The sequence below is a fragment of the Dermacentor variabilis genome, chromosome 11, assembly GCF_050947875.1.
Source record: "Dermacentor variabilis isolate Ectoservices chromosome 11, ASM5094787v1, whole genome shotgun sequence".
Lineage (NCBI taxonomy): Eukaryota > Metazoa > Arthropoda > Arachnida > Ixodida > Ixodidae > Dermacentor > Dermacentor variabilis.
Genome location: NC_134578.1, coordinates 76,428,969 through 76,440,909, shown reverse-complemented (window position 1 = coordinate 76,440,909; position 11,941 = coordinate 76,428,969). Strand labels below are relative to the sequence as shown.

At 44.3% G+C, this 11,941-nt stretch overlaps 1 protein-coding gene across 2 annotated transcripts in view; it reads left to right on the top strand.

Moving 5' to 3' along the window:
• Positions 1-95: 95 nt before the first annotated feature.
• MFS18 (major facilitator superfamily transporter 18) overlaps positions 96-11,941 on the top strand; it is a 28,517-nt gene continuing 16,671 nt past the window's right edge. The window contains exons 1-5 of one of the 2 annotated variants that reach the window (XM_075674215.1): positions 96-269; positions 2,745-2,871; positions 4,862-5,063; positions 7,663-7,762; positions 11,129-11,202. In XM_075674215.1, the coding sequence (XP_075530330.1) occupies positions 208-269; positions 2,745-2,871; positions 4,862-5,063; positions 7,663-7,762; positions 11,129-11,202 (565 nt within the window). In that variant the 5' untranslated portion in view covers positions 96-207. Of the gene's footprint in view, positions 270-918; positions 1,023-2,744; positions 2,872-4,861; positions 5,064-7,662; positions 7,763-11,128; positions 11,203-11,941 lie in introns of those variants that run through there. The other variant, XM_075674214.1, reaches the window with a different exon arrangement.

Below are 11,941 nucleotides of genomic sequence, written 5' to 3'. Positions count from 1 at the left end.
TTGCAATTTGCGGAAAAAAAGAACTCTAACGATAGCAGACGACGTGCGAAGCTGTCTGCTAGCAGCCTGAAGCACCCGTTCCTAGGTGGCGACAAAATCGTTTTAAGATGGCGCCGCCGGTGAAGAAGAAAAAGCGAGTTGTATTGGTACCGTTCTAGTTGAGCACCCGGGCATTTAGTTGGCTGCGCGATCGTATTACCTGCCGCGATGGCCATATACCAGAACAGTTATGTCGCCCTGGAATCGGGCATCAGCAACTACTGGACGCAGTAAGTGTAGCGCGAGAGCGCGTAGGACGCCTCTGTTTTATTCAGCCGACGGGCTTCAATAGTGCGCGATGCACTTAGACTTACGTAAATACGCCGGTGACTACCATTACATTTATGTAACGAGTCGCTTTAGCAACATCCTATAGCACGATATAAATAGTATTGGCATGTAGATCTGCACACTTTTTGTATATGTTGCGTAAATTTGTGTTCAAGGTTTAGGCTACAAACCCTTTCGGTTCATTGATCTTTTGGAGCGGAAGCGCCAAATTCTTTTACGTATATCTTCCACATCAGCGGTAAAGTGTTACAGAGTCGCAGTGCTTTGGATGTGTGAACCAGTTAACGTTTTTATGGGAAACCAGTAGATCCTCTTGGTCGCATTTCCGGTACCTTGTTTTTGTTTTCTTTCGGAACCGAAACTAGGTCATATAGGTTTTGGTTTCTGGGGACGTGTTTTTATTTTTGACAACGTTAAAAAATAAAAGCAGTTTGCGCTTACTGCTGCTTTGTTTGGCCTCAAATTTTGCTAAATGATAACATTTTGGGTCTTTATTGTGTAGCATCGTTCGTAAAAAAAGAAAATATTTAAAATACACCATTCATAAGCGAACGGCTGCATATGGACTTCCTCTCTACAGATTTTTGTAAAACACTCAATGGCATGGACTACATGGACGTGGACTGCGGTGTCTGCATTGCGACAACCAAAGCAAGCTGCTGCTTGACTAGCAGGGCGTCCTTTGTTTATTTGTTTTTGTTTTTTTTTTATTCAGAAAACTTCAAGAGGCCCTCATGGTAGGGTCTTGCATCAAGAAAAAAGGGGAGGGGGAGGAGGGAACTACTTGCGCTGGAGAAATAGTTCACTCCTACAACATAATAACGAAAGAATAAAACAAGATGATTGCAGGCTTTGCTATTCGTCTATTGGTAAAAGCGAGATAACAGTATAAGGAAAGGTAAATGCAAGCATTCGAAAAATATCTCCAAATCACATAGGCTAACCTTGGGAGAACATGGTTTGCGTGCCGCAATATGTGTTGATATTCAGATGCTATTCGTGATGGTAGGTTATTCAGTTAATCGAAGTTTGAGGTATGGCTAAATTAGGAGAATACAATGCCTAACGAGCGATTTGTTCGACAAGATATTCGTGAATGAACCTGCCGTTTGGAAGATACTTGAGGGTGGTTCAAAACAGTTATCGCATTGAGATGCCTGATTGTACATTTTAAGGAAGCGCAAAGGGTGAGCGATATCACGGCAGCTTGATGAAAGTTCCAACTTGGCACATTATTTTAAGCATCTTACATTGGAATAGTGTGAATAATCCAAAGAGGTGAAAGAGACGGCACAATATTCTGAAGGTATCTAAAATGGGACATAGTTCAAGCGTGCCTTCGCAGTTTTTTTACGATGTTATCTCACCCACTAAAATCTCGACGATGTACTCCGTTAAAGTCAATGCTTGCCTTGCATAAGGGCAAGTAGGAATTTTGTCAAGAAGTCTGTATGGGCATTCTTAACAAGGAACAGAACAAGAATAACAATGCGCACTGTATTAGTAAACTAAGCTTCTGTAATAGCTAAGCATTCACTCTTACCACAAGGGGAGGATTTATAAGTGAAAGTTGGTACAAAAATGCAAGGTTCTCGAAATTCCATCTTCCAGTTTCCGCACCAGTTCACAATGATGTCACGAATTTCTTCCATTGGTCCGGCTGATTGTTGGTAGATAAAGAAGGATTTTACACTGTACGTATTTAACAGAAATGGAAGACCTAACCTATAAAGTTTCAGAAGCTTTTTTTTCCTGGTGCCAACACTGCTGAAGTGCAATAAAAAATTTGGAACTTGTGACGTCTCACTAACGTACTGGTGCAGAGGTTTCCATGCAGTTAATGATAATTTGCAGGTGTTGCAACAGAATTTGCCCGTTATATTAAATAAGCGTACCGACACTGGTCATTACGCTAAAGTCAACTATAAGAAAATGCTTTTTCATGCGCATTTCCTTTGACCAAATTTTTATGTGTTCCGATTGCTGATATTCGTTCCAAGTATTCTTATTTCTTTCTAGGACGTAGTCAAGCTGCTTAAACAAGCTTCCTGCCCTGGCATCCATTTCGGCACTGTACTTTAGGACAAATTAAGTGGTTTGATTGATTGAAAGCTTTAAGAATGGAAGTTCAGTCATCACTTATTTTTAATATTAATCAATCTTCCAATCTTCCCACTGTTAAGGTAACCTAATCAATTCATCAAGTTAATGAAAATGGGATCTTGAAATATTAGTGTGGTATCATTCCAAAGTGATGTAACGTTTTTTCTGAAGTGTCCCTCTAAATATGGTGACACGTACTGCGCCTCTGAAAGGTCAAGTCTGGAGTTGGGATTTCGCATACTAAATCTCAGTACGGTTCTGAACCCTTTGTTCACCATTTCCTCTCATTGTTTCTTTTTTTTTTAATGCAGCCGGCAGAAGCTGCAGTGGATGACGATGCTGTTCATGGGCTGCATGTACCTGTACGCGGCACGCATGGCCATGCCCATCACGGTCACCAAGATCAGCACCGAGTACGGCTGGACCAAGACCACCTCGGTGAGTGACAGAGAAGCCAGGAGAGGCCCAATTACAGGCAACTGAGGGATGCCGCGCTTTCTTGCCGACCCAGGGGGTACACCTTTTAGTGATCTTTGAAAAACTTTTGAGTATCAAAGTGCCATTTTCAAGGCTACAAAAAAAAAAATCTTTCTTTCTTCTTCCTTTTATTCCTTTCTTTTCTTTCCTTTCCTTTTTCATTTTTTGATAGTGTTAACTTTCTTTATCTACTTCTCTCAGTTTAGATGTATGGGTGGTGATCTCGTGTAAAGCTGACAAGGGCTACCACCAAACCCATCATGCACACAGCGTGGCTTTGCCCGAGACCATGACAACTTTGTGCATGTGTTATGACACCCGATGTCACACCACCTGCACTTGCCAGATACATGCGCTTCGTGACTTCTGATGCACCTACTATAAGACGCACCCTCACACCCGAGGAGACAGCTTGGAGGAGGAAAAAAATAAAGAAGTCTTGCCGAAACAGCAGATCTATGCTATGCTGTTAAAATGGGCCAGACGTGGAATTGGCAGGCAGAAGAGATGAAAGAGGCTCGGAGATAATTTGAAGCCACCATGAATGCAGGGAAAGAGAAAAGGAGACTGCTGCACAGACATGAGCCTCGTCATCATCAAGCCACAGAAAGGCCCCATGGCCAAAACCAAATCAAAATTTACTACAGCTCCAAAAGAAAAGCGGGGTGTCTGGGAAAAAGCTGCTCAGGAACAGCTCGAGAAAGCCCTGTTGCCCTATGTACGTTTTGACAGCAACGGAAGGGTTGGAAGGGTAACATGAAAGGGTTGCAAAGCATGTGCTCAGACATATCGAGAGTCAGCGCTGTGTTTGCACTTACGGTATAAGAACAACAGACGTACTGTACTTCATATGTGAAATTGTAAAGAATGTGAAAAGGATTTCAACAAAGCAGGAAGTGGAACTGGAAAAACAGGTGTGGAACATGTGCGTATAACAGTGGTTACAAAGGGGAAATGGATGCACGGAAAAAAAATTCGATACTAAAGATTCATCTTAACACTGGCAATCATTCACTTTCATGTCACAAGGTACACAAAAATGGTGAGCACGTGTACATAAAGAAGGGAGAGCACGCTGACATTGCCTCCATTCTGTCATAGCAGAATACAGGCGCATGGCCTCATCGCCATTCTTATATAAACCATTCAACAGAAGCATGTCGGTCAGAAAGAAGGTAGTTTATCACACGCACTTCGATTCCAAGGCATAGACAATGAAACATGATCAAATTTGGAACATAGAATTAACAGCAACAGAGCATGAAACAAAAAGAGAAGGAATGCACAGGAAGACGTGAGAAACACTGGAAAGTAACAAAGGAAAAAATTAAGTTGTTGCTGACTGACCATCGTCTTCCAGTGGTTCTTGCCAGCGTTGTTCTCTTGGATGCAAACAGTGCTTGTACCACGATCCTAGCAGGATGCACATCAGGGCCTCCTGTGAGGAACCATTGCAGCGAAAGGCGGTGCATGCACTCGCATTCACGAAAACCAAAAATGCACGCGCTCGCATTGGCGTGGCATACTGCCACTTTATTTTCCAGCATTCTAGTGGAGTCGAGATAGCTTTAATTACAGAGCCTTACTGGACTTCCCACATGATTCAGGCTTGCACTCATATTCGTAACCTTTTTCTATTTCTTCTTCCTTTCTTTTTTCTTTCTATGCTGTAGGGCTGCCCTCTTCTGAATAGTGCTTTAAAAAAAACTTGTGCAACTCTTCACTGCGTCACTTGGGAGAGGTCATCGCACTGCAGTAGGCTACATTAAGGAAATGTCTGCGTGACCAAACAATCTGCCCTTTGTCTTTTTGTGCATGCTATGGTACCAACAGGGAATCGATACCAACTTTCCCGGCCTTCAGTTGCGCTTTCTCTTCTTCTGTGAGCGCGCGTAAGGAGGCCTGCGCCCCCTTGGCCAACGATGCCCCCCCGTCCGTCTGTGGTGCGCAGGGCACCGTGCTCTGCTGCTTCTTCTGGGGCTACGCCCTGACCCAGGTGCTAGGCGGCTACCTGGGTGACATGTGGGGCGGGGACAAGGTGATGCTGGGCGCGGCCCTGGGCTGGTCCCTGCTCACCCTGTACACGCCCGAGTGCGTCGCCTGGAGCCGGGGGGCCCTGCTGCTCAACCGCATCCTGCTCGGCGCATTCCAGGGCAAGTCGGCCGCCCCGGCCCTGAAATTCGGATGTTATGGTGTTACACTTCTGATGCTAAAAGCTGAGCTTGTTAGAAACTTGGCATTGTTTGAAGGTAACGTCCAGCGATCTTGCGAAAAGAACAGGGCAGATGGAAACGCTGGAAACCATGCGACTGCGCAAACAGTACCACCACAGCGCACACCTGAGTGCCAAGATGAAGGACACTGGTTTCTGTGGTCTATCTGTCATGTACGCATAGCGCATAGTCACCGACAGTTATAATCTCATTCTTTATTTGACAGTGGCTCACGGGCTGCCCAGCCACCCATAACCTTCACATATTAACCTACATTTTTCATGCAAACATGGCTTCTATCTTCCCCAATGTTCTTAAACAGTCCTGGCAACACCTTTTCTTCAAAACTGTGACCAAAGCGAACTGAGTGCAATGCCTTTCAATATACATGTTCCTGCTGAAATTTTTAAAGAAGCACCTATAATCACAACAGAGTTAGAAATAGTGCAATGTTTGGTTTCCCCATTCCTCCTCAACACGTTTCCTCTCCGCTGGGGCGGTGCTGATAGCAATGCCCTGCCTATTGCTTGCTTCTTACGTTTTCTTGTTTCTGCAGTGCATGTGTAGTATCTTCATCATCATCATCATTGTCGTCGTCAGCCAACTTTTATGTCCACTGCAGGACGAAGGCCTCTCCCAGCGATCGCCAATTACCCCTGCCTTGCGCAAGCCTGTTCCAACTTGCACCTGCACATTTCCTAATTTCATCACCCAGCCTAATTCTCTGCTGTCCTCAACTGCACTTCCCTCACTTTGGCAGCCATTCTGTAACTCTAATGTTCCACCGGTTATCTGCCCTACGCATTACATGGCCGGCCCGGCTCAATTGTTTCTCTTAATGTCAACCAGAATGTAAGCTATCCCCGTTTGATCTGTGATCCACTTATGGGCACCTATAGAAGCTCTGCACCTGACAGAGGTGCCAAAGAGCAACAAAGCAACGTTGACAGGACATGCGCGACACATTAAAAAACCACTGCCTCCCCATTTGCTGAAGATTTTGGGGCGTGCATGTTTGCACTACCTTTTGCTTGGGAGTAACTCATGGTCGGGAACAGTGGGCCAATGGCTGTCATCTGTGGCCTGTCACATGGGTCTATGACATCCTAGAGGGGGCCAGGTAGGTGAACCAAGGTCACGGTGTAAGGCTTATACCAGTGTCACAGGTACATTTCTGATCGCGATGGGGGCCGATCCAGATCGAGTGTTGCTACACGGTCATTTGTGATCACGATCGTGCAGGATCCGGATCTGGGCGATCACAATCCGAGAATCGCGATCAGGACCCTAGATTATGATCACAGGCTGATGTCTACGCCCTCTAGCGCAGCATTCTGAAAACGTTAAAAACACGAAGTGAAGGCAGCTCAATAAAATATGTTTAAAAAATATTTTTACCAGCAACAATAAGCTGTAAAAGTTAAATATTACCCAAATTTAACCATATTTTGCAAATCTGAATTTGTAGCCAATACATTATACAGTACTGAGAGTTGCTGACAATCAGCAGGCGATAATAACCCGATCCTGATCGTTGGACCGTGTAGCAGCAACCATTGTTGATCACAATCAAGAAATCCGATCTGGATCGGCCCTGATCGCGATCAGAAGTGCACGTGTGACACCAGTATTACTCTTTAGGTGTGAACAGCACACCTTGCAGAAAGGCCTGAAAATGGCCCATTTCAAAAAGGCACCACAAGATGACTCCCTTATCATAGGTCTGTCACATGAGAGGCGACAATGATATTTTACAGGAAGTGTCTGCTTTTGTGGGGTCATTTTCTGCACGCCTTTCTTTAGTGAAGCAAATAAAATGGCATGTCTGATTTCCCTCATCAAATACTCATCGTCAGTGCATGATTTTGTGCAGAGTCACCAAAGGAAGTCCGTTTTAGATGCCATGAAAGAGACACACTTTTGGTGCGCTATTCAAATGTATCCCGCGAATAACCATTAGCACCTTCGTCCCTTTTTTGCCACTCACGAAGCCACATCACATTATGCTAGCGCCACGCACAGCAGGCAGTGGCATCCTGGCCACTCACACTGTGCTATACTCACACTATGAAAAGGCAGAAACATTCACGCCAATCCTGTGCGCAGTGAGCAAGTGGACTGTCAGCCAGTTGTCATGGTGACAAGGCCATTTCTTTTCATTCTAATTTTCACTGATGTATTGGACTGATTTTTCACCAAATGGTACTGCGATCACAGTCTGTTTAAGGGCAGCGTGAAAGGACATTATCTGGACATGCCTGCGATGACATTCGTTGCGACATGCCTAAACCTGAAAAAAAGCATATATACATAAGTATATACATGTCTTATACTGTGACCTGTGATATAGAGGCGTTTTGTCAAGCTGCATGGCCTTTAGCCTCTGCTCCCCTTGCTGTAAGCAGGCAGGACAACTAAACTTCAAACTTCAAGCCATGGTTCAAAGCTGCAGTTCCTCGGAAGTTCATAATATAGAGTTGCACACATGTTAGTGCGCCTGAGCTGCAATTTGCTAGACCTGTTGTGTTCTTCTGTCCAGGGCTCCACTTCCCGGCCATGTCTAGTATTATCGTTAGCATGCTACGGCAACAGGACCGCACAATCTTCACCAGCGTCGTGGCTGCGGGACCATCGTGCGGGTGAGTGGGGTGTCATCTCTGTTCGGCAGGTTGTCACCATGTTTTTACAAGGATGGAATTATTGAGCAATCGCTTTCTGAGGGTGCCAATTGGCCAACCTTGTGCTACTCCAGCGAGCCATTATGCTGAAAACCAGGTCACACAAAAACGAAAGCGTCCCCAAAAGTGATCATTTGAGAATTCAGGCTGCAAATATATCGACCTTGCACGTGTCCAGAAGTTGAGAATAGTGTTTGCCAGAGCTTGTTGGTGGCACGTAGCAAGTGGAGGGTTTTCAGCAGACAGCAGTGACGACGACAGAAAAGAAAATCATATACCGCTGGACTAACATATGAACATTCATTTTCGTATAAATAGTGTCAGAACAAATATTAAACATTCAGTTTCTAGTCCAGCATTGTAGTCTTCCCCTCTGTCCTTGTTGCCAGTTTCTGCCGGAAACCCTTCTTGCTACTTTCAGCAGTGTCTCTGGGTACCTGCGTGAAAATTGCCTAAATATTTCTTCGACAGTCATGAGAATTGCGAAATGCCAGTGGCAGTATTATTGAATTTGAGTGCAAACATATTCCTTTTAATCTAAAGCGCCTCAATTTGCTGCAGAATCGGATGTTATGAAGCCTCGGTCCAGCATTTTTTTCAACGAAGGAGACCGGCTGCTTTCCTTGGAAATGTTCCTAGTACATTGCTGTGGCATAAAGTAATGTGAGGACCACGAGGTGGAAACATAGAAGACGAGGGAACGTACAGCGTTTTGTACTTGGCAGGCAGGCGACCGCTGCCCAAGCTATGCGAGTACTAGTTCAGTAACAGAACTCACTGCGCATGTTTTCGTCAGTGCAATAAGCCCTTTTTGTGATAAACCCGCGTGCGCTCCTTTGCACTTCGTATTTGCCCCACTAATGCCGGCACCGGTCATCGTTCAGATGACAACGAAGTGCTAGCTGTCCATGCTGGGGACTTGTCATATTGCGCATGGTTTTGTCACAGGAGCCACGTCTACGTTTTCTACGTTATAATATATACAAGCAAAGTGTGCTTGTACACGCCCTTTCCGCATGCTTTTTCTTCTTGCAAGAATGACTACGCTGCCACGTGCCTGACAAACTGCCTCACAGGAAAGCTAACTTAAGAATTACGAAAAAGGTCTTATGAATTATCTGCAACGCCTTCTACGAAATAACTGCTCCATATATTACGACTACTACTAATGGAGGCAAGATTACATAAAATAGCAAATTATTTGTACGCCTTCGTGCTCGCAATATGCAGCATACTACCACGTTCTAATCGCGAGTGCGAGCAGTGCGGTGCAGCCACTGGCCACTGAAACAGGTCACTCTGCTTGTTCGGTGGGAAGTGGGCATAGTTCGACATGCTCGCTCGTGAGCACGCCACCTCACACTCACTGCACACTGATTTCACCGACGTGGGACGAGTGTGAGCAAGTGATGGAAGGTGCGACTGGATGTAGGTGCGAACAAGTATGAGCGATGCTGAGTTTTGAATCGATGTCAGCACAAAGATCAGCGAGTGCCAGTTGACACGAGTACCAACAATACAGTTGGTGACCGTGAACGCGAGCAGATGTGCATGTGAACGCTGGCGATCACGAGTGCGTGTGAACACGAGTGTGAGCACTTATGGGTGTCAATCAGCATGAATGAAAGCGAGCATGAACAGAAGACGTTAGTAACTGTTGACAAATATGCACGGGTAAGGGTAGGGGCTTAAATGTGTGTGCGTGTGTGTGTGTGTAAGAGAGAGAGAGAGCATAGAGCCCAATAACAATGTTGGTGAGCGAGTGTACACGTTTTGCACTGACCTGTATGCAAGTAGCATAGCTGCCAACCTTAACAGCTTTATCATAATATTCCCCAATTTTGGAGCTTCTTTGCAATTGCCAGATAGGCACTAGCGGTTTTACGATTTCTTTATTTGCACGCAGCTTAAGGCATAACCTATTTTAAGATATGCAAATACAGCTGCTGACCGATTTTCATAGCCAGGTTTTACGCACCCGCTCTGTTATTTGGGCGCGCGCCCACAGCAGCGCCACCCACTCCACTGAACCCGTGCATAAAGGCAACCATATTTTTGTGCGCTGTTATATGTGAATATTCCACGAATAAATTTCACGAATGGCATTTCTGTCTGTGACGCAGACCATTCTAGCTGTGAATACGGAAGAGCGTGCGTGTTTACAGTGTTCCTACAGAACAACAGCTTCTGATTATTTTAATGAATGATCCACACTTGAAGCACTAAAGCAATATTTAGTATTTTTAACTAAAATTTAGTATAACTGCGAGTCGGCCTAGTTGGAACAGATTCATCGTAAAACTTTTTGTGCGCAAACAAACAGGGACGAAGAATAGGAGCAACACAAGGACGAGCGCTTTCTAACAACTGGTTTTATTTTTGAAGAACCACCTGCTTAAATACCCACAGATCTGCGCGATCAAGTCAAGAGAGCACGTCTATAGTACATATAACACTTCTGATAAAAAGACGTAGACCAAAGCCACCCGGTCACAAGTGTTATATGTACTATAGACGTGCTCTCTTGACTTGATCGCGCAGATCTGTGGGTATTTAAGCAGGTGGTTCTTCAAAAATAAAACCAGTTGTTAGAAAGCGCTCGCCCTTGTGTTGCTCCTATTCTTCGTCCCTCTTTGTTTGTGCACAAAGTTTTACGATAAAATTTAGTATTTTTCAGCTTTGACTATGGTGGGTTTTTTTTACGTTGAAAGTTGTCAGGTCTGAAATAGGCTAAGAGCTCCTATTCCTTACATGCAATAGTTGTCATATGTTGTTACATGAACGTATGACACCCCATTTTTCGATAAAATTACATAACGCATACCTACATATTTATTCATATGTGGTGCCCTAGGTCAGAGGAGGCTGCAGGTTTTTTGTTGTGGTGGCAGTTAAGACCTTCCTAGCATTTTTGAGGCATTTTCAGGGTGGAAAAATTGTTTAACAATCGTATAACTGTTTATGTCACCATAACTCAATTCATTCCTTGTTGTCTTTCCATCTTGCTTTTTCTTTCCCATAAAAAAAGAAAAGCACTTGAACATTCCAATGTGCTGGTGCCCAAATATAATGGAAGACGCAAATTTGACGTGCCAATATCTAAAGAAATAGGACATTGCATTGTGGTGCAGGATCTACCAACACACCTGTTTATCAAATGACATAGAAAACAGTTGTTTTATTTACCTATTTATTCCATTCAAGACAAAGCGAGGATAAAATTATGGGACTATATTCCCGGCACCACTTCCCCATGCATGCTCTCATTCCACAACTTTGCCTTCCTTACCTAAGAAGGGTAACCAGTCTGTGGCATGTCCTCTGCAGCTTGCTCCTGCTTGGCAGCCTGGGATCAATCCTGATGGCATCAAATGGCTGGCCCTCCGTTTTCAAGGCCACTGGTGAGCTTGGGCCTCTGTTCCAAGGATGTGTCCTTGCAGCCACATTCAGACTCATTTTCTGTCACAATTTTGTGACACTCCCTCCCTTTTTTTGTCTTTTATCTTGACAGTTTTAGCGTTTTAAGTACGTAGTAGTCAATTCTTGGGAAGTTAGACTTTAAAAAAAAGAAAGAAGACAAGTTTTTTTGGTTTAATCCGCATAAGGGGACACACTACTGCAATGTCTTGTGTGATGATTAAAAACTTTTTTGACTCACCGGGTGTGACCAACAAAATGCAGTTTGAAAGATAAAAGTCTACTCGTGTTGGTGTTCTGCAGTTACACTCTTGAAATGGTCAGTCATGTACGTTCAGCATGTAAGTGCTAGACTGGTATGATCAAAAGTACCACAACTTCTTTGTGTAATATGCACAGGAAAAGTGGTTTACTCTGCTCCTTTATCATGCTGGAAGGAATAAGTTGGGCAGACTGGCAGCATGCCTTCGAAAAACAGTATAATAAAAAAATTGCAAAAGCTGCCCGTCTGTCTGTTAAACGGAAAAGGACTAATTGCTATTTCCTTCTCAACAGTAGTATGCGAAATATGCACTGCACTCGTCATCCCTGCCAACTCTCCAAATTTTCTGCAAGGTTTCTGCAAGCATGTGCAGTGTAGGACAACGCTGTTCCTTTACATACGTAAGGCTTGCTAGCAAACACTATTCTGAAAACTGTCTGCTAGATAAGTTTGCGCAGATC